Source organism: Poecile atricapillus, chromosome 22, assembly GCF_030490865.1.
Source record: "Poecile atricapillus isolate bPoeAtr1 chromosome 22, bPoeAtr1.hap1, whole genome shotgun sequence".
Lineage (NCBI taxonomy): Eukaryota > Metazoa > Chordata > Aves > Passeriformes > Paridae > Poecile > Poecile atricapillus.
In genome coordinates, this window is record NC_081270.1 from 6706968 (window position 1) to 6728135 (window position 21168).

Sequence of the window (21168 nt, forward strand, 5' to 3'; positions counted from 1 at the left end):
GAGGTGGCTCTGTGTCTCCATGTACAAACTAACCTCACCTCCATGTCCTCTCAGAAATTTCAGGAGCATGAAACTGTTCCTTCCATAGGAAACTTCTGATTATTCCACCAGCAGGAAATCCAGTCAAATATCTCCCTACTCAGCAGGAGGCTCAGGTCTCCTTCATGTCCTCCCTTCTACATTCATTGCCCTGCTGTGACATCCTAATGGGACAAACCTTTTATCAGTGGCAGTTTTCCCAGGAGCCCTGTGAGCTGAGTGAATCATTCCAGAGGCAAAATGGCATTAGCCTCATCTGTCCCTTTCCCAGGCCAACTCCAAAGCTCCAGACCCCAGTTAAATGGGGTGTCTAGCCTGTTCCCTACCTTTTCCCAGCCTAAAAGTACCTTTTCTAGTGGTAAATGGCATTTATTTCATGGTGCAAAGCCCATGCTGGCTGAAGGAAGGGGACATGGAAAGCCTGGCTGAGGACACGGAGTAGCATTGCCCCAGGGCAGGTGGGAATTGTCCTCACAGTGTCTTCACTCCTGGGAGGACACACAGCATCTCAAACAGTAGGTTTGCCCCCAGGAGGGCTGTATTGCCTAAAAAAACAAGACAAAAAACAGGAAAAAATCTGTATATCCATTGGCTTTCACCCCCAGCCTGTGCCAGGCACTTCTCTTGCCCTAAGGCATCTTCAGACTCACCAGAGACATCGTACATCGGTGCCACTTCCACGAGGTCACACCCCACTATGTTCAGGCCTTTGCAGCCACGAATAATCTCCAAACCCTAGGGGGAAAAAAATGGATTTGGGATCAAGAAACACATGTGACCTAGCAGACCACCCCAGGCTCTGCTTTCCCCATATTCCAGTAAGGAAACCCAACCTCTACAGACCAAAGCATATCAGTCCCACATTTCCCTTCTTCATCGCCATGAGGAAACACCTCCTGGCCTCTCTAAACTTCCACTTTGCTGTGCTGGTGAAATAACCTCCTTTAAAGGGAGTAAAACATCCCTTTCCCATGGGAAGGGCAGCGGTGTCCCCCTCACCTGTGCAGGTGTGAGCCCGGCTATCTCCGGGGTGCCGGTGCCCGGGGCGTACGCGGGGTCCAGCCCATCGATATCGAAGCTGATGTAGATGGGCTTGTCCCCCATCTGTGCCCTCACCTCCCTCATCAGAGGCTCCAGGGACTTCATCCAGCACTCCTCAACCGGGACCACCCGGAAACCCTGTGGGAACACACACAGGCACCTGCTTAGGGAAAAAGGGGGAGATGAGGAGCATCCCCTGCCCTGCTGGGGAATATCTACCAGGAGCAGTCCTCATTGCTGCAGAAGTGCACCTGGAAACACCTTCCACTCCCCACACACACTTTTTAACTCAGCACTCAGCGAGCTGTGAGTGCCTGTCCTGCAGACAAACCGCTGGCATGGAACGAGAGGCCACAAATGCATTTATTTCCCTCCTAAAGCCAAGCACTGAGGTGATATTTACAGCAGGGAGAGCCCACAGCGCTGGGTGTGGATCGTTTTACCTGTTCCCGGCTGTACTTGTGGGGATCGGGGTCGTAGGAAGAGCCTCGGATGCCGATCTGCACCACGCGGCCGCGGTCCAGCAGCCCTTCCTCCAGGCAGCGCCGGAACGGGCTCCCGTGGTAGATGCGCTCCCCCAGAGCCGTGTCTCCGGTGTCTGTGTGGGCATCCACGTGCACCAGCCCCAGGGGACCGTGCCTGGTCCAGACAAGGTGGCCACGTTAGTCCTGTCAGCAAACCAGGAGCCCTCCTGAGGGCTCTTTGCCAGGTCCTTTCTCTCCATCTCCAGATTAGAAACTTACTTTGCCGCCAGGGCCTGCAGGATTGGATATGTTATGGTGTGATCTCCACCTGCAAGAGGACACAGGGAAGAGGGAGAATAAACTATGAGAGCTGCTCAGCGCTCATTACTTTCATTCCTAAGTAATTTTTTCCTTCTTTGCATTTATCCTGCACTTATTTATGCAGGGCTTTGTTGCCAAAGGAAAACTAACGCTCCCAGGTGCAGGTTGCTTCCTCTCACTTCTCCTGAGTCCTCTCTTCTGGTCTTCCTTCTAGAGAGGACCAGATATGCAGGACTGCCAGCAGGGACAGCCTGTGGAGCAGAGTCCTTGACTGGGCTTATAAATAGACATTTGATCAGCTCCTGAGGATGCTGTAACTGGTGACTTGCCCCTCGTTATCCACACACTCACTGCCTTCAGCCATGCCAAGCAGTAACAGCTGTCAACTTGAACGTGCACCCAGATCAGGCTTTGTGCAAAGCCTGCTGCTCGCTCAGCTGGAGGGACACAAAGGACAAAACCTGCTCAACAGGACACCAAAACCACGCCACTGGTTGTATTTACTCACTGAGCCATCCTCCTCATTTTTGACCCAAAGGAAGAGGCATCACAGAACACTCTGACAGCAGAGAGCCCGTGAGTTTACCCACGACACAGCACAACAGCCCAGGCAGGGGATGGATTCATCGCTCCCCTTCTGCCATGCCTGCCTTGAATGACTGAGTTTGACAGAGCCAGGACGCAGTGGCAGGACAGGGAGAGCCGGGCTCCTTACCCAAGGTGAGGGGCACACAGCCCGAGGCCACGATCTCCTGGTAGGACTCACGGATGAGGCGGCAGCTGTCGGGCAGGTTGTAGAGGTTCACGTTCACGTCCCCGATGTCGGCCACCCGCAGGGAGTCGAACGGTGCCGCGCCGGTGCTGCCGTTGTACCTCCGCACCATGGCGGACTCGGCGCGGATCTGGCGCGGGCCGAACCTGGGCGATGGCACGGCTGGCATCGCTCCCAGCGCTCCTCTCACCGCAGGAGAGCCGTGCCCCATGGCCAGAGGGAAGCAGCAGCTCCTCTGGCTGGCACTTACCTGGCTCCCGGCCGGTTGGACGTGCCCGTGTCCAGCGGAACGCCGACAAACGCCACGTCCAGCCCCTCTGCTGATGCCTGCACGGGAAGCCTCATCATGGAGCAGACCCCCACGGGCCTGGCCACCAGCAGGGCACTGGGGGGCACGTTGAACCGGGAGCTCCAGCAGCTGGGGGCTCTGCTCCCTGGAACCAGGGCCTGGAGGAACCCTGCAGGCGCACTGGCTGCAGAGCTGGAGGTGGCCAGAAGGGCTGGGGGCCGCAGGCTGTGGTGTGAGGCGGTCACCATAGCGGTCACAGCTGGTTTAGGAGAGCAGAGCTGGCTGCAGGCAGCCCAGAGCAGAGGCCTCATCCTGACCCACACACTCCCACCCTGGGAAGGCAGCAAGGGGTGCTGCAGAGCCCGTTCCCAGCTCGGGCAGAGCGCCGGCTGCCTCTGCCAAGCCTCCCTCCAGGGATCAAAGTGCACCGAACACTCCACTGCCTGGGGAAGGGCAGAAATCCAGCCCAGCCACCCCCTTTCCCAATGGCATAGTCCTGGCAAACTCTGGGAACAAACACGGCAGTGAGGGGCAAGAGCCTGCGCAGGGATTAGCGGGACTGGGAGGGAGGGATGTGCTGGGAGATGTCCCAGTTTGCTCCCCACGGGCATTTGCAGACAGCACGGCAGCTTTTGTTACATTAACAGCCTGTACTTTTAACCTGCACTCCACAAAAGCACCCAAAATGCTGAAGAATCATAAAAACGTCTCGTTGGCGGAAGGTAGAAGGGAGAGAAAACAAAAGGGAAGTCTGACCTCAGCAGAACCATGGGGGGGGACAACAAAATGCAAGCACAAGGGAAGCATTAAGAGGGATTTAAGGACCAGAGGGACAAGCTGCAGGACAAGCATTCCAGGCCATTTTTGAGGATGGAATTGAAACCAGGGGAAGCAAGTTTCCAACCAGTGGAGTTGATCAGCGCAGATAAAACCCTGGTTGGGCAAATACAAACACACTGGATGGCTCCAGCCCCTAATTCTGATCCCTACTGGTATAGAGACTGGACCCAGGAGAGAAAGGGAAAGGCATGGGAATTGTATTCATGGCAGAAAGAGAGCTCAGATTAGAGATCCACCACACAGCAACAGCATTTACTCCTCAAAAGGCTCCAGAGTGTCCAGGGCATGGGACTCAGTGCCAGACCCAAGCACACACAAAGCAAAGGCAGCAGAAACACACTGCAAGAGCTCAGCAATGGAAGAAACAGCAGCACACACTTTGGCTGGGTCAGATCAATGTTACAAAGGTCGTTTTTTGCAGCTTTTCCCCCCAAGAGCTCATTTCCCCCGATTCCCCAGGCTCTTTGCTGCACCAGAATAATGTGCAGAACCCTGAGTGCAGGTTACCCTGTGATGATTAGGGGTATCAGCCATTGTCATCCACCTGGAAAGTGCAGGAGCAGTTTACCATGCAGGAGAGTACAAAACACATCCCCAAGGCAAGGTCTGTTCCTCTTCAGGAAATTCCACTTGGAGTCCAACACCATTTTTCCACAGTTAGCACTGAGAAGAGCTGAATTCTCATTTAAGACACCCCAGAACCAATGCTCCACAGCCCAAATTGGATTGAGAGAACCCACACAGGCACAGAGCTTCATCTTTAATTTATTGTGCGACAAGCATAAATAACTTTGCCCCCGAGTTCCTCTAAACACAATTATAGCCATGAAATTCAATGCTGTTTCATAACCATGGCTGTTGTTACTTAAAGATTGATTTCTCCCGTCCTCCCCACCAAAGGATATTATTTCACTGAAGGAAACACAGGCAGGTAAAAGAGCAGAGCATCACACTAAGCTCTTCAAGCAGGGGCTGCTGCCCAACTTCACTTTGTTTGGAGAATTATCCCTAACTGGAGAGTCTGACTCAGCCTTGGAGCCTGGGGCAGCTGCCACCACAGAGCTACAAGAGTTAAAAACAACGATAAGCGGGATTTGAGGATGATGTGCTTCCACTCTCCTGCGTACAACTGCGAGGTTTTTAGTGCTGCTGACGCTCACGTTACCAGGCAGCACCTCATCAGGAAGTTTTCAGGCTGTCATTTCACAGCTCAGAAGAAAATGAGTTTCAAGCCAGCCTGGTTACCCCAAGAACAGAGACTGCAGGTCCCTTTGCCAGCTTGGATTTCTGGGTGCTGTTTAAATTGTGATGTTCCTATGCAAAATGCAGCCAGACGCTGCCTCCTCCCAGCCACCCCTCTGAAAGGAATCTGCTCCACTCAACACACAACTCACAAGTCACTGAATTCCCAAACGGGAGCAAAACCAACCACGCACCTCTGGACACCTGCAAGCTCCACACAACCTCCCCCCAGAGGGTAAGGAAGCAAGGGCATCTCCTCTAGCAGGGACACAAAAGCAGCATGGTTAACACTTGCTTGAGAGAAACTCAAGCTCCTAAACACAGGCCTGCAGCTTGTTCCCTAAAGCACTACAGGATTCCAGACAGACAGAAAGGACAGGTTCCTATGTGCCTTTAGAAAGTGCCATTTATGTGGGATGCTCGTGTTCCAGGGGGTTCCTTCACCCAGAGTGGCTTCTCCAGGCCAACAACAGGAATATTGCTGCCCAGAGGTCTTCAAATTCGAGGTTTGCCAAGAAGCACATCTTCATTTTGGTTTCTACCTGGCTCGTCTCTGCCAGCCTGTTGGTGAGCAGGGTGGCTGCAGACTGGCAGAGCAGCCAGGCAATCATCTGGTCAGGTTTCAGGCTCCTGGATGCTACAACACTGTCACCCCAGAGGCTCAGGTGCAGCACATTCGCAGCCACTCTCGCAGACAGCCTCTGCAAAAGGGGAAGGGAGATTAGCTGATCCTGCTGCACTCAGCCACATCACCAGCACGGAGCACTGGCACCTCCAAAACTCCCTGAGCTCCCCCTAAGGCACCACCCTGTGAATCAGAAAGCTCTTTGAGACTGTTATTGTATATATATATATCTATAATGTTGTGTGTAACCCTCCAATGTGAGGTCTGGTCCCGACACAAACATCTCCTGAAATCCCTGAAATGATTCAGCACCACTCAGCAAAGACATTTTTAGCTTTGATCCTTATGTTGTCCTTTGATCCTGCAGTGAGATCTGGATTAACCCCTGTACCTGCTCCAAGGCAAAGTGATCCAGCAGAGATATTCCCAAAGAAGACATCTTGAAGGCAACAGCTTCTTACCTTGTTGGGATCTCTCTGAAGCAGCATCTTTATCACCTGCTTCACCTCGAGGGGCACATGGTCGGGCAGGCTTGGCAGCTGCTCCTCCTGGTAACTTCTGCTTTCCAGAGTCGAGTCCCCATGGCCATAGAAAGGATTGGCCAGGCCCAGGATTTCGTAGGCAATTGCTCCAACAGCCCAGGCATCAGCTTTACTGTAGTTGATCACTGTGCCTGGACCAGGTGATGCTGTGATCACCTGCCACAGAGAGGGGGCTACTCAAATAAACAGCTCGAGTGCAGCCTCTGTGCTGAAATTCCATTTCTAATGCTCAAAACAGCATTTTCCCTCTAATAAACTTAGACACTGAGTCCAAAGGTGGGTTGAATCTGAATCTGAGGTGTAAATATTCCCTATTGGCATGCTCTAAGCCCCTGGCACTGCTCAGCCCACTGGGATGCTGGGAGGAGTCTGAACATTGCACTGAGGCTTTAGCTGTTGCCCATGACCAGGGCTCTCTCCTGCTGGAATCACGGAGACAGGAGACCTGTAGGTGAACAACCAACACCATGGCAAGGTGCTCCAGGTCCAGCAGACAGTTAAGGATGTTAAAGTTAATGGCTTTAATTGGGCTTATCATCAGAGAAATAAAATGGAACTTTAAATAATTTCACAACCGCCCTGAACTTCAGCCAAATGCTACTGTTGCAACACAAGGACTTCTGCATTAAATTCTTAACAGCTACGTGGAAAGAGGGCTGAATAAAGACTAAATTTGTTGGGGGGGAAGGCTGATTCTGCCTCTTAACACCAACTGATTATGTTTCACCTGTTAGAGCTCAAGGTGTCTATTTGACATAGCTCAGCACAGATGTTTCACCAAGCCTAACCCAAGGTGAGACACAAACCTTCTGTGCCACCAAAACTTCTAGTCCTGACAGCAGGACAAGCAGAAAACCAGCCCCAGAAAGCAGTGCTGCAGAGGGATTTACCTCAGGTGCCATAAGGCAGCCGTTGCCACCCCGATCCACGTAGGAGCTGGTGAAGGGCAGCCTCAGGCCAATGCTCTCATCTGCCAAACAGCAGCCAAAGTCAGTGATGACCAGCCAGGGGCAGCCAGCTGTGAACAACAGCATTCAGTTTGTGAGGACCTGGCAGCACCAAACACATCACAAACAGCCAGCTTGGTGTCCTCTGCAAACTGACTCAGGGGGCATTCCATCCCCTCACCAAGACTGTGGGTGAAGATGTTCAGTAGAGTAACCTGGTTTAGTGGGAGGTGTCCCTGTCCAGCTTTAAGATCCCTTCCAACCCAGGGAAGGTTGGAATCATTCCATGATTTTATGATTATAAATCCTGAGCCCCAGGAACAGAGAATCCTCTGTGTTGCCCACCTCTTGGGTCAGTCTCCAGGAAGGCAGGGTGGATTCCAGTGGTCTGTCTCTCTCTCCCTAATACTCCTCAACCAAATTCTTCCACTCCTAATTACACAAACCTGCCTGCCTCCTATTGCTTCCTGCTGATCTGACTCTCAATCACACCAAAAAAGAGCTCAGGTAATTAGAACTGCTGTTAGAGGCTGACACATCGATGAAAATGCTGCATCCCTTCCCTCCCAACTCATGTTTCATCATCCCAGGGTGCAGCACTATTAACCTGGCCATGGGGTGGGAATTTAAGAGGCTCCCTGCACTCTCTGGCTTGGGAAAGATGACAGAACCAAGAGCGTGAAGCAAAGGCTCCTGCAGCATTCCAAATGTGGTGTTCCAGGATGCTCCAGTCAATGCTGGCTGTGCTCATGCAATCCATCACCTCAGCAATACACTGTTTCCATGTCAATGATCCAAAACCTCAGGCACAGACAGGATCAATGACTTGCTGCAGTGACAGCAAACACTAAGCCAAAAACTAAACCTGAGATTATTCAAAAGGTTTGATGCCTCTTTTCCCCAAACACACAGCTGGGTGGGATTTCCCCGAATACCAACATGACCAAAACACTTCTGTGAATTAACTGGCATTTATCCTCAGGGATCTACGTACCAGAATCAAATTCAACCAGGATGTTGTCAGATTTGAGGTCTCTGTGTGCTATTCCATGTCGAACAAGGTGGTCCACGCCTTCCAAGAGCTGCAGAATCATCACTGTGGAGAGGCGAACATCCGGAGTGTTCTCCTGCAGATACTGGCGCAGCGTGCAGGGGTAACTAGGCAGAACAAGGGGAAAAAAAAAACAGGAATTATCATCCTGGAGGTTTATCACTGGCAGTTCAACCTCAGTGTTGGCTCATTTCATTACAGATTCTACTCCATCTCTAGCACTGTGCTCAGACTATGGGTGAAGTTCAGGCTCAGAAGGGCAGACAAATGGGGACAAACTCCACATTTCTCACTTTAATTTGGGGTAATTATTAAAAAGAACGGTTTGTCTTCATTGTGGAAGCACAGTCAGAACCTCAAGGACTTGGAACAGGTCCTGGAAGGCGTTTCCAAGAGCATACTCTGCTCTTTGGCAGCAGCCCAGAGCCAAGCTTTGCGGGGACAGAGTACCCAAGTCACGTTAACCAGCTTCTCTCCACCTACTTCTTCATCACCAAGAAGAGGGTGCGGCTGTGCCCGATCCCTCTGGGGTTCAGGCTCAAAGGGAGGACATCAGGATAGTCAGCAAAGGCTCCAGGCAGCAAAGGGACGGAGGATGTGAACGCTCGGATCACCTGGATTATATTCGGGTGAGGCTGCAGCTTCTTCCTCCCAAGGACAGGTTTTCTGTGCAGAGGAAAGACACCACAGATTGCACCAACCCCTCAACTGGTTCTGGTGGAACACTGGCACGTTGCTGTTATTGCTGGAATTATTTTTCATTATTATGGCCTGTCCTCCACACCAAAGGGATCCCCAGCAGTGAGCAAACACGTTTGTTCTGCACTGGAAGCCTCATCAGAGGGAGATTAAAGCTGCACAGGGTGAATTACAGGACGGCACGTTAAATAAACAGACACATCCTGGAATCCATTCACTGAGCAAGAACATGGGCAGCAGTTTCATGGCCCATTTCCCAACCAGCATCTCAGCCCAGCGTTTCCCAGGTGGATGCAGAGCACCCACAGCAGCAATGGGTGTCTTCCAGCACTTTCTCCAGAGCTCAGAATCCAGCCTGGTGCCTCCCAGAGCAAACTGAGCCAACCAAGGCCTCCCTGGGGCTCTGCTGTAACTGCATTTCCCTATTCACAATGGCCAAACAGGAAATAAGGTGCTTTACCTGCACTACAAACAAAGCTTTGATAAAAACCCTCACACAAAACATTCAGCTTTCATTTTACTCAAGCCCCACTAACCCTTCCATGCTGCTAACAAAGGCAGAGCCAGGCACAGGCTGCTTCTCCATTCAAAAAGAGCTACAGCTGCTCTAGAGAATAACACCCAAATGCAATTACTTTGTTAGACATATAATAAAGGTCAACTTCACGCTGGGAGTATCAATTTAGACCCTCTATTTTATGGCACAGGCAGGAAGTTCTCCCTGCCCTGAAAAGCAGGTTACCTATTTGTCTGCAAGACAGATCTCTCATCCCCTGAATGTCAAATATCCCTTTGGCTGCTCTACTGCATTCCCAGCCAGCCACGGGCACAGCATTCATTATGCATTTGTATTGGCAGCCAGGATGGATTTGAAATTTAAATCAGACAATCTGGTCTGTGGACTCCATTGTTTCAAATGGAACAAAAAGATGCATTTCTGAACAAAAAGATAGCTAACTTGAGGTAATTTAGAAGTTTCCATGAAGTTTTCCACCTTCATGCTGTTTGCTCAGGTCAAAGAGTAGGAACTGAGTAATTTCCATTTTCCTTCTCACCAGTTTTCCTGCACTAAAACAGTTTCAAGCTCCCTGTCCAGCACCCATTTTACACCAAACCAGCTCTCAAACCTCACAGTCAAAGTGTATTAGTGAAATCATTCCATGTTTAATGCACTCAAACTGTCACCAATTGCAGCGGTGCAATTAAAAAAGCATCACAATACAAATTTAAATGGTGTTTAACCTGTGGCTCCTCCAGCCTTTACCTCAGCAAATGCCAACACTTTTCAACACAGGGAAGCTAAAACAGCCACAGACACCCACCACACCCTGGTGGGACCTCAAACGCTCCCAAATTATTGGTGCACCCTTCCAAACCCCTCTGACCCACACAGTTTAACAATGCAATTTGTTGCACGCCAACAAATTTAACAATCCCCAGCTTTACCTGCTTTCAGCAGCTATTCTAGAAAGCCCTAATTGCTGCAAAAATTAATCAAGGGGTAAAATGAGCACCTTGCCACCTCCATACCTGCGGCCAGAGATGGCCCCGTACTCCCCGGACAAGGCAGCGCCTGTGGCTGGGACGAGCTCTCGGCCCATGGCATCGAGGATGGCTTCACTTGAGGAACCAGCCTGCAACAATAATCACACCCCACGTTGGTTTCAGCTCCAAAATCATCTGGCCACAACACAAGCTGAAAGCAGATAATCCTGATGCTGGCACTGTGTCTGGAGTTGGATTGACTGAGACCAGATTCCAGAATTCCGTCCCTTGAAAATCAGGGAAGGCAATTAATCACTTAAAGAGTTCACCTAGGGAAGCTGCAAGGCCTTTATTTGTAGAAAGAAATCTATTTGTCACTTCAAATGCATCCTTGACCATAAAGCAATCCAAACTACACCTCAGCACTCACTTTCAACTTCCAAACCCAAGTGGAAGAGCCCACAGCTAAATGCCAGGGTACTTCTGGAGTCCAAGGGACTGCAGATGTTGGCATTTTGGAAGATTCTCTTGAAATACTCACTTGTCACATGGGGAAAGCCACATGGACTTTTTTAAACAGGGAAGAGTCACACTGAGGAACTGGATCCTCAGTTACCCGGGCTGGGAAACACTGGAGCAGATCTTGGACAGCCACCTCATGGCAAGGGGACACAGCAGGCAGGTTACTGTGCACCCTGAGACCACTGACTCTTCAGGAAGAAAACCCACCTGACAAGACACCAATTCCTAAATCACTGGCAAAGGAAAGCAGTGGCTTTCCCCTTCTCAGACCTTTCTAATAGAACCAGCCTCAGAAAAACCTTTTCTTCCCAAAACATCACCTCCATACCCACCAGCTCCAGCAGCAGCTCTCAGTGCCGATTCCAGAGGATGATGAATGCTAATTACCTCGCTCTGGGACTCTTCACTAACACTCCAGTGTCACCTACCCATAGCTTTGTTGTGACACATCATCCTGCGCTCCATAATTAGCGCTTTCAACACTTCAGCATTAAACATTCCAGCCAGAACTCCCCGGCGACAGACACGGGGGATTCGGCGCCGACTCCTTACCGAAATGTTCCACATCATTTTGATAGCTAAGGGAAAAGCCCCTTTTGGCTGCTGCTTCACTACAGGCTCCTCTTCAGCCCCCTGGGAAGCTGAGCCACGTTCCTGCTGCGTGGCTGGGAGCTGGCTGCTCTCCACACCATCTCGAGGACCGGGACAGAAGGGAATAGCTGCTTCGTACACAGCAGCACTGCAGCCCTTCCCGAGGGGTTGGCCGATGAGATATTCCTCCAGCTTGAAGCCCTGCCAGCGGAAGGAGCTCAGGGGATCTTTCTGCGGCTTGTTCTTCCCAACAAACACGGTCTGAAAGGAATAGGAAGAGAAAAACCCGCTCAGTTATCCCACACCTCCCAGGGAAGGAGAAGCTGGTGTTTCAGTGGTATTGCACGTCCTGGTGGGTTGGTCCAACCTGAAAGTCTCAATCAGACTCTAACCTCGGGGCTCAAATCACTGTAACCACATGAAAGATCATCTGCAGGCCATATATTTTTGTCAGATACGATTTACCCCTAATCCAGTCTTTTCTACAGGTGCCCTTTGCAAGGAAAGAAGAGGAACCAGGAGGGGGAGTCATTTGCCAATCTAGAATATAAATATATTTTGCCCAAAGAAGCTGTGGCTGCCCCTGGATCCCTGGAAGTGTCCCAAGGCCAGGTTGGAGCAACCTGGGATAGTGGAAGGTGTCCTTGCCCATGGCAGGGGTGAAAGAGATGGGCCTTAAAGTCCCTACCAGCCCATTCCATGATTCTATGGTTGTGTAAAGAAAAATTTAACTGAACACTTCTGAAGACAAGATGCATTATTACACTTTTCTCCCTCTCCATAAATAAACCAGGCAAACAGCATTTAAAAGAAAATCCAATTAAAAGCAGCAACAGGAAAAACAATTGCCTTTTTGTGGCAGTCAACTGAGAGGGCTGGTTAATTTGAGGAAGAGTGAATCCATGATAGGAGGGAGCTGGGGGAAGGAAATCAAGAGATGTGGGAAAATAACACTCAGGAGGCTGTTTTGGAGTTTCATCACACTTTATGATCCTACAGGTCTGGTGGTGTCCCAGTCACCTGGACTGATACAAACGAGTGGCCTCAGCAGCCCAAAGCACCGGTGACACCCTAGGGATGTGTCACTGGACACAGGGACAGCAAATGGAACAACCCAGCAAGGACAGGAGAGAAAGCACCCTGAGAAACTTCAGGGAATGTGTCTGCTGGTTGGTGGAGCGGGTGACAGCTGGCTCAGAGCACCAAAGGTCTATTTTTACCCAGGAAATATGTCCAGCACCATCCATTACGGCCTGGCCCAGCACCACAGGGTCGCTTGTCTGTCTCAGGCAGAGGGGATGGACCTGGGGATCAACATCAGTGGCCTGGGACATGACAGCAGGGCCCTGACCCCATCCCTCTGTGGGGAAACAGGGAGAGTCCCCTGCTTTTGAAAGTACCCCCTTTAGGGTGATGAGAGGCTGCTGAGAGCGAGGTCTCCCCAGGACCCTATTTCTGGGGAGAAAGAGGTGCCTGAGGGCTGCTCATTGCAGCACCCCCCCCTTTCCTTGGGGAGAGATGAAGAGATGTCTGGGGGCTCCCCACAGTAGCGATCCCTTCCCTTCATGAGGGGGTCCATAAAACAAGGCTCTCCCCTTCACCATGGGTGTCTGGGGAGCAGTGACCTCCCCCTCCCCTCTGAGGGGCTCCTCACAAGAATCCCCCTCCCCTTTGTGGCTGATGTCTAAAGGCTTCTCCAGAGCAATGATCCCCCCAGTGCTGTTAATGGGGGGTATCTGAGGGACTCCCCAAAGCAAGGACCCCCCTTCCCTTCATGGGGGAGCGTGTTTAAATGGCTCCCCACAGCACTGACACTCTGTGATGTTCATGGCGGGGTTAAAGAGGCTCCACACATCAAGGACCACCCTCTCCTTCATGAAGAATATCTGGAGGGCTACGACCCCCTGTGCCCTTCTTGGTGAGGGTGACTGAAGGTTTCCCCCCCATCAAGTTCCCCCCCCTTCCCCTCACGGAGCGAGGCGCTGCCCAGCGGGATCCCAGGGCCGCTTCCCACCTGGATGTGGCGACACGCCGCCTCAGCTCGGCGCTGCTCCTCCAGCCGCGGCTCCACCAGGCCCAGCGCCATGGCCAGCGCCAGGCAGACACCGCCGCCGCGGCCCCGCCGCGCAACGGCCGCCAGCCCGCCCGCCGGGCCCCGCAGGAACAGGCGGCGGGCGGCCGGCAGCCAGGCCAGCCAGGGCCGCCATGGCGCGGCGGGCGCGGGGCCGGGGTCGCGGCTGGGACCGGGACCGGGGCCGGGGCCGGGGCCGGGGCGGGGGGCGCGGGGAGCGCAGGGCGGGCGGCACCGCGGGAAGAGCCGCAGGGCCCGGGCCAGCAGCAGCCGCACCGCCATGGCCGCCGCGGCTGCGCCAGGGGCGGGGCACAGAGCGGGCCAATGGGGAGCGGGCACGACGATAAACACGGTCACGTGACCGAGAGACCACGCCCCCAGCACGGGAGAGGGAGAGGGAAGGGGAAGGGAGAGGGACGGGGAGAGGGAATGGGAGAGGGAATGGGACATGGAGAGGGACGGGGAGAGGGGCAGGGAATGGGAGAGGGAATGGGACATGGAGAGGGGCAGGGAATGGGGCACGGAATGGGACATGGAGAGGGACATGGAGGGGGGCAGGGAATGGGACAGGGAATGGGACATGGAGAGGGGCAGGGAATGGGACATGGAGAGGGACAGGGAATGGGACATGAAATGAGGCACGGAATGGGACACGGAGAGGGGCCGGGAATGGGACATGGAGAGGGGCAGGGAATGGGACAGGGAATGGGACACGGAGAGGGACTGGGAATGGGACATGGAGAGGGACAGGGAATGGGACACTAAATGAGGCACGGAATGGGATATGGAGAAGGGCACAGGATGGGGCATAGAGCAAGCCATGGAGCAGGCGTGGAGTGGGGTACTGAACAGAGCATGGAATGGGACACAGAGTATGACATGGAATGGGACATGGAGTGAGGCATGGAGCTGGACAGGGAAGGGGGGACATGGAGTGGGGCATCAGGCAGGGCATGGAATGGGTCATGGAGCAGGGCACAGAGCAGGGTGCAGCCAAGATGAAGCCTTGTGCAATGCAGGGCATGGAGGACACGGCTGGGAGTGCCTTGGCGTGGAGCACGGCACTGCCCTGGGAAGAGCCAGAGCACAGCCCAGTGTGTGGAATCGTCAAATCACAGAATCACAGACTGGTTTGTGCTAGAGGGAACCTCAAAGCCCACCTTGTTCCACCCCTGCCATGAGCAGGGACACCTTCCACTATCCCAGCTTGCTCCCAGCCCCATCCAAACCTGGCCTTGGACAGGGCCAGGGATGGGGCAGCCACAGCTTCTCTGGGCACCCTGTGCCAGAATCCCTCCCTCCCATGCTGTGGGATCAGCCCCACAGCCGAGGCACATCAGCTTCTCATCCACCAGCATCTCCAAGAGCTTCCCAGCAGGAGTCTTCTTCATCCTCCAGCCTGTATGGATCCTGGGGACTGCCCTGACACCACCCTGCACTCGGCTTTGTTGAACCTCACGAGGTTCCCAGGGCACATCCAGCACTCCCCAGCCCTTCCTGGGCTGCAGAACAGCCCCAGGACCCCTCTCCCTGTGTTTCACCACTGCAGAAGATAAACCAGAACTGCTTTTATTTCATTTGGGCATGGCAGAAATGCTCAACCCAGCGCTGGTTGGGAAATGGAATGAATTCATTCATCATTGTATCGTAAATCAGTAGTACAATCAACAAATGGCATTACCCTGGAGGCACAAAACCCTCCAGAAGTCCCCAGAAACTCCCTGTCCTCTTCTTCACCCCAAACAGAATAAAAGCAAGGAAAACAAGCTTGCAAGAAACGAGCAAAGGCCACGCTGAGTGCGATAACCATCCTGTTCCAGCAATCCACCTAATCTGGATTGGCTCACTAATTACTTCTGGCGCTGATGGACCTTTTCCTTCTTGCTTTCCCTTCTCTTTAGAGCTGAAGGTCCCAGCACTTTCCCAAGCAATGATTTTACATTATTCAGGACTGGTTTCTGTACCAAAGCCTGTTTGAGCTGTGCATCAAACCCATGTCCTCCCTTGCCTACAGGGATGTCTGGGTGCCTTTTTTACTTATAACAGGGAATTTCTATGAATTGATTTTGCCATTTCCTCAGGGTAAGGTGGAGCTGGAATCTGTGAATCAACACTGAATCAGAAAATGAGCCAGAGGAACAGGCAACTTAACAGTATAAACACATTTCCCACTGTGTTGTTCCCAAAAAGTTGCTTACAGGCTGAGGAAATCGGGGGAAAAACCATTGTCCCCTGTGCCTAAGGGCAAAGGCTGGTGGTGGCCACACTGCTCAGACCTTCTTCAGGTCCTCAGGGCCAAAGGAGAGCGGCAGCAGCTCCTCCAGCTTCTTGACAATGTAGGTGCCATCTGCTTTGGTCAGGTAGACATCCCAGTCTGTGCCAAACTGAAGGAGGAGAGGAGAAAGAAGAGCCTTATGAGGAAGAAGAAGAAGAACCTGCATTTTTTCCCCAAATTACTAATATACCCCTTTTTTTTCCCAGGTTCACAGGGAGCATCCTCCTCTCTTGCATGTCTTTTGGATTGGCTTGCCAGCATTCCCTCTCCCAGAGGATATTTTGGGCTCAGATCCTGATTTTTTTACCCCACCAGCATGAGCCCCAGTGCCTCTGAACCTGCTGAATCTGACCCTCGAGCAGAGCCCCGCCACCCATTAAATATTAACAACCCAAAAACGGGCTGTGGGTGCTGGGATTCCTGTGGAGGAGGGAGATGAGAGCAGGACAGAATCTGTGGAAAGCTCAGTTTTTGCAGAAAAACCCGCATTTCCAGGCTGGCCAGAGCCTGAGCAAAGACTTGAGGGCAAAACCCTGCACCTGGAGAAATAAAACACCCTGGGGAGGGCGAGCTAATGGATTCCCACTGAACACCCACCCAGCGTCGGAATGCCCCTTTCCCAGCAGATAATGCAATTTGAGGAGCCTGGAGCCAGCCCTGAGGCTGAGGATGGAGGTTTGCACCCTCCTTGGTACCTCCAGGTGTTTTAGGGGGAGATGCCTGGGGTCAGGGGATGGTGTTTGGGGTCAGGGAATGAGCCCCACACGAGCTGTCACCTCTCTCATCAGTTGTCTGCAGGCACCACAGGGCACGATGAAGTGGTCCCCCATGTCACTGCCAAAAGAGAAGGGCACAAAGCTCAGCCCTGAGGTCAGAGGAGGGGAGAACACCTACAGAACACCTTCATGCCCCGATAAATACAGAGCAACAACAGATTTACCCCCCAGTTCCTCCAAAATCACCACGCAAAAAACTTTATTTCCCTCCCCAAAAGATGGGGCTGCTGCAAAAGAAGCTGTCCCTGAGGAGCACCGGGGGTTCTCCTGCTGGTTCCCCTGCCATCCCTCACCATTCCAGCTCCCAGAGCACCCTCACCTGGCGATGGCCATGGCCTTGAAGCTGGTGTGCCCCTCGGAAATGGCTTTTTGGATGGCACCGCGCTCGGCGCACATCCCCAGGCTGTAGCAGGCGTTCTCCACATTGCACCCTGCAGGGACAACCCCATCATCAGCCACCCCAAAACCTCATTTCTTCTTAGGGAATTTACAAATAAAAACCATTTTCCCCTCTTGCCCTTATTTAGTTTCCCATCCGTTGTGATCTTTGGCTCGGTCAGGGATGGCAACTTGCCAAGAGGCAGCGGGGGAGGACACACAACACCAACACCCCGGGATGACCCCACTACACCCTCAAACCTTGCTGGGGTCACCTCAAAATCCCTGGAGGGGGGTCTCAGATCCAAATCTTACCCGAGAAGATCTCCCCACCGGTGGTGAGCAGCGCAGCTCCCACGGGGAAGCGGCTGTAGGGGCAATAAGCGCGGTTTTTGGCCTCGTGGCTGCGGCGCAGCAGGAGCTGGAGATGGTCACCCTGAGGCTGGCCTGAGGGGACAGCAGGGACAGGGTGCTGCCTGTCTCCCTCCATTCCTGCACCCGCCTGCCCTGCCTGCTGACGCTGCAGTTAAATATTTCCTTGCCTGCTGCCTCATTCTTTCCAATTTCTCCTCCTTTCATTATTTACTTCCTCCTTTCTTTGTCCCTGCACAGCATTTTTCCGCCGCTGGCCCGGAGTTGTTTGTTTGTTTTTTTCCTCCTCAGTTCAAAACTGGTTCTGTGGCTCCACAGGTAAATTTCATTAAATCATTCCTGGAAGGGAAGGAACAACAGCTCCTGATCAGTGAGATCAAAATAAATAGATTAATATGATTGAAAGCATAAAAATTAATATCTGTGTATATCATGTTTTCCCAGGTGTTCTAAATACAGGCAGCAAGGGAAACTGGCTGAAGACACAGGTGGTCAAAAGCCCAATTTGAGATGCCCTCATGCTGGAGCCCAAATTCAGTTTGCTCCCACAGGAGTCAGCCCACACAAGGCAAAGGGCTCTCCTGTGATCATCAAATTGCTTTTTAATTAAAGATTTCTCTATTTTCCCCCTTGCCCGAGGAGCTTCCTGCCCCATTTTCGAGCTGTAAGGACGGGTGTCACAGCCCCCAGGGATTTATCACTGGGATTTTTGGCCAGTTTGTTAGATTTTGGAGGATTTTGACCTTACCTGGTGGTTTTGCCACCAAATCTTGCTGCTGGAGGAGCCACAAGAGGCTGGGAAGCAGCGTCCAAATTGGCAGTGGCTTCTTATGGGGCTGAAACTCCAGGAGCTGAAACAGAGCATGGGACAGTGAGATCATCAAAGGCACCCCAAGAATCCAAAGCTGGGATGCTGAGGTTGGTATTCTCCAAGAGATAACCAGGAAACACAATGTTGACAGCTCACTATTTGCCAGGGCAGTGAGGGAGAAGAGGGATTATCAGCCCACAACCCTTTTGTTTTTCAGTTTTTAAGTGCTAATCCAGGTTGTTTTCCTCTATATAAAATGCAGTGCAGTCTCCTTTGTCCCCAAAAATCTGGGGGCAAAAAGGAAAACCAGTCCTAGGGCAACTTGGGGGTGGCACTGTGGGATCAAACCAGTGAAAAGGCCCCACCCCGACCCCAATAATGTGGGGTCTGTAAATAAAGAAGCTTTCACGGTGGGTTCACACCTGCCCTCTCAATATGAATACCAAGCAAATAAACACAGTCCTCACCTCAGTCAATGAGGGTGAGAATAGAAATTATGAAAGACAGAGGCTAGCATGGATAGAAATCTTCCTCATCAGCGCTAATCCCCTAATTGCCGTCCCCCCAAAACCATCCCTGCACCTGCAGCAAACCACACAGCCCATGTTTGCATCAAAAAAGCTGAAAAACAGACAAATTCATGCATTTTTTATTATTTTGGCTGCAAAAACCTATGAGGCTGTCAAGGCCGCGGCAGTGAGAGAGTGGGGTTGGTGCTGTCTGCCTGTGAAGCTGCTATTTTAAGGTTGTATTTGCTTCAGTCAAACAGCAGAAAATCTGGGAAGCTGCTGGGAAATGGCTTCCTGTTCCCTGCAACACCCCACTCTGGTTTTCTTCGCCAAATGGATTAAAAGTGGGGGCACATGGTGTTATTTTACCCCTTCCTCCTCCCCATTTTTCAATCCCAAGGCAAACAGAGCGTCCCCAAGCCCAGGGGTCTCCCTGCTTTATGTCCAGATGGTAAAAAAAAAATAAAAATAAAGTGGAAATCAGGGTTTGAGCCAAAGGCTCTGAATCCTGAGCAGCCTTAGAGTCCACTGTAGCGCTGAAACCTCGCAGTGCTCCCCAAAAATCCCCCCTGAGCTGTGCCACGGGGAAATAACATTCCATTTCTCCTGGAGAGAAGCTGTCCTAGGGCTTTGGCCAGAGATAAAAGCAACAGGTTAAAAGCCAGCTCAGCCCAAAAGGAGAGGAGCAGCGAGGAGGTCTGACTGCCTCGAAAATAACAGGGGGAAATGGGAGGTTTGTAGGGAAAAAAGAAGCCAGCAAACCTGCAGGATCTGCAAATCCCGGCACACACCTTAGTGCAACGCACCGATTTGGGGAGGAAAAACCCCTTTTTGTCTTTCCAGCGTCAGAAGCCTCCCAAAATCATTCCCCCGGGGTGGCAAATGAGGCAAATCTCCCCTCACTCCGCTGGGTTTCGGCGCTGGGAAGGGGGAGAGGGGGTGGGTTTGCCTGCCGCATAGCGATGGAGGGCTTGATTCCCCCATCACCCCCCGGTCATCCTTTTCCTGATTTTGTGTTTATTTCTTGCTCGGGGGGCCGGCGGGGGCCGCTCGGCGGCGGCTCCCCGCGTGCTCGGGGAGGTGGAGCAGCCCACGGAGCGCCGCGTCCCCGCAGCATCAGCCGCAGGCGGCACCCGGAACGCGGCCAGCCTCCCGCAAAAGCCTCCGTGGGCATCCCCGCATCGCATCCCCGCTGCCCGGCTAGGGGGGCTTCACCCCGGGACACCCCCCCCCTCTAAAAAGAGGTTTAGGGTTTTGGGGGGGTGTGGGGGGGTGGGGGGGTGGTCGCGCTGCGGGAGAGAAGAGGCCGGGATTTAGCGGAGCGGAGATGCTGCCCTGGCGCCGGAGCAAGTTCGTGCTGGTGGAAAATGAACGTAAGTGCAAAGGCAAGAGCCTGGGGCCGGGGCTGAGCTACGCGGCGCTGCTGGCCGGGTTCCTCCGCTCCTGCCCGGACCTGCTGCCCGAGTGCCCGCTGGAGCGCCTGGGCAGCGTTTTCCGCGGCAAGCGGCAGAAAGTGGAGCTCAACAAGGAGGACCCGACGTACACGGTGAGGTACCTGGGCAACGCCGTCACCCTGCACGCCAAGGGCGAGGGCTGCACGGAGGAGGCGGTGGGCAAGATCTGGGCCAAGAGCGAGGCGGGCGCCGGCGGGGCCAAGATGAAGCTGACGCTGGGCCCTCAGGGCATCCGCATGACGCCCTGCGAGAAGGGAGCCCGCCGGCCGGGCCACGCGTACCTGCTGCACCGCATCACCTACTGCGCCGCCGACCGCCGCCACCCCAAGGTGTTCGCCTGGGTGTACCGGCACCAGGTGAAGAACAAGGCGGTGGTGCTGCGCTGCCACGCCGTGCTGGTCTCCAAGGCCGACAAGGCTCGCGCCATGGCCTTGCTGCTCTACCAGACCTCGGCGTCGGCCTTCAACGAGTTCAAGCGCCTCAAGAGACAGAGCGATTTCCGCCATGTGCAGCAGCAGCTCCTCGGCGACGCCTTCGTGCCCTTGGTGCCGCTGCGCCGGCTGCTCAACGCCAAGTGTCCCTACCGCCCGCCGGCCGAGCGGGCCCGCTGCGCCCCTCGCCTCAGCTCCATCCTGGAGGAGGAGGAGGAGGAGGCCTTCGGTGCCGCCACCACGCCTTTGGGGGACGCCGAGCGAGCGGCCGTGCTGCGGCTGGCCAGCGACATGAGGGGCTGCAGCCTGCGCGGGCCGCGGGCCGCCGTGTGCTGAGGCGATCTCCCCGCGCCCCCAAAGCGCTGCTGGACCCTCGGCGGGGATCGGGCTGGACAAGACGGCGGCGCCCTTTGCGGGAAGAGCCGTGCTGAGGGTGGCTTTGCACCCCAGGGATCCCCCCCCAAGCCTGCACATGAAGCTGCTCTCGTGCCTCCTCCGCAGCGGCCGTGATAATAAAATTAATGTGTGTTTTCTGCGGTGTGACGGCGCCTGTGTCTCACCCTCGGCGGATGGCGGAGTTCAGCTGGGCACTGAGGAGGTTTGGGGGGGTTTTTATTGCGT

At 53.5% G+C, this 21168-nt stretch overlaps 4 protein-coding genes across 4 annotated transcripts; 1 reads left to right on the top strand and 3 right to left on the bottom strand.

The window, feature by feature from the left end:
- Position 1: 1 nt before the first annotated feature.
- Positions 2–3412, bottom strand: AGMAT (agmatinase). The gene is made up of 7 exons (XM_058855354.1): positions 2888–3412; positions 2581–2783; positions 1824–1872; positions 1524–1719; positions 1039–1218; positions 690–774; positions 2–584 (listed from the first exon to the last, which is right to left on the bottom strand). Exons 1-7 carry the CDS (start codon positions 3235–3237, stop codon positions 511–513), a joined length of 1137 nt encoding a protein of 378 aa, XP_058711337.1. The 5' UTR covers positions 3238–3412; the 3' UTR covers positions 2–510.
- A 1103-nt stretch (positions 3413–4515) lies between these two features.
- On the bottom strand, positions 4516–13838 carry PINK1 (PTEN induced kinase 1). The gene is made up of 8 exons (XM_058855350.1): positions 13485–13838; positions 11432–11731; positions 10403–10506; positions 8657–8839; positions 8117–8280; positions 7066–7193; positions 6095–6331; positions 4516–5709 (listed from the first exon to the last, which is right to left on the bottom strand). The coding sequence occupies exons 1-8, from the start codon at positions 13821–13823 to the stop codon at positions 5449–5451; spliced, it is 1716 nt and encodes a 571-aa protein (XP_058711333.1). The 5' UTR covers positions 13824–13838; the 3' UTR covers positions 4516–5448.
- A 1256-nt stretch (positions 13839–15094) lies between these two features.
- CDA (cytidine deaminase) lies at positions 15095–17501 on the bottom strand. The gene is made up of 4 exons (XM_058855368.1): positions 17286–17501; positions 16912–17023; positions 16593–16650; positions 15095–15925 (listed from the first exon to the last, which is right to left on the bottom strand). The coding sequence occupies exons 1-4, from the start codon at positions 17458–17460 to the stop codon at positions 15812–15814; spliced, it is 459 nt and encodes a 152-aa protein (XP_058711351.1). The 5' UTR covers positions 17461–17501; the 3' UTR covers positions 15095–15811.
- A 2311-nt stretch (positions 17502–19812) lies between these two features.
- On the top strand, positions 19813–21062 carry FAM43B (family with sequence similarity 43 member B). Its single transcript, XM_058855361.1, has one exon. It carries the CDS (start codon positions 19990–19992, stop codon positions 20881–20883), a length of 894 nt encoding a protein of 297 aa, XP_058711344.1. The 5' UTR covers positions 19813–19989; the 3' UTR covers positions 20884–21062.
- Positions 21063–21168: the final 106 nt, after the last annotated feature.

What these genes read in the sequence shown, in the direction of transcription:
- AGMAT (XM_058855354.1), bottom strand. Translation starts at nt 3,237, where the DNA reads ATGAGGCCTCTGCTCTGGGCTGCCTGCAGCCAGCTCTGCTCTCCTAAA. An exon ending in CTGTGTGCCCCTCACCTTGG is followed by an intron (nt 1,873 to 2,580) that starts GTAAGGAGCCCG and finishes GTCCTCTTGCAG; the next exon opens with GTGGAGATCACACCATAACA. An exon ending in CTGCAGGCCCTGGCGGCAAA is followed by an intron (nt 1,720 to 1,823) that starts GTAAGTTTCTAA and finishes TGTCTGGACCAG; the next exon opens with GCACGGTCCCCTGGGGCTGG.
- CDA (XM_058855368.1), bottom strand. Translation starts at nt 17,460, where the DNA reads ATGGAGGGAGACAGGCAGCACCCTGTCCCTGCTGTCCCCTCAGGCCAG. An exon ending in CGGTGGGGAGATCTTCTCGG is followed by an intron (nt 17,024 to 17,285) that starts GTAAGATTTGGA and finishes TTGTCCCTGCAG; the next exon opens with GGTGCAATGTGGAGAACGCC. An exon ending in AAGGCCATGGCCATCGCCAG is followed by an intron (nt 16,651 to 16,911) that starts GTGAGGGTGCTC and finishes CTCTTTTGGCAG; the next exon opens with TGACATGGGGGACCACTTCA.
- PINK1 (XM_058855350.1), bottom strand. Translation starts at nt 13,823, where the DNA reads ATGGCGGTGCGGCTGCTGCTGGCCCGGGCCCTGCGGCTCTTCCCGCGG. An exon ending in CGGCGTGTCGCCACATCCAG is followed by an intron (nt 11,732 to 13,484) that starts GTGGGAAGCGGC and finishes TATTCCTTTCAG; the next exon opens with ACCGTGTTTGTTGGGAAGAA. An exon ending in CCTGGTTGAATTTGATTCTG is followed by an intron (nt 7,194 to 8,116) that starts GTACGTAGATCC and finishes TGTTGTTCACAG; the next exon opens with CTGGCTGCCCCTGGCTGGTC.
- FAM43B (XM_058855361.1), top strand. Translation starts at nt 19,990, where the DNA reads ATGCTGCCCTGGCGCCGGAGCAAGTTCGTGCTGGTGGAAAATGAACGT.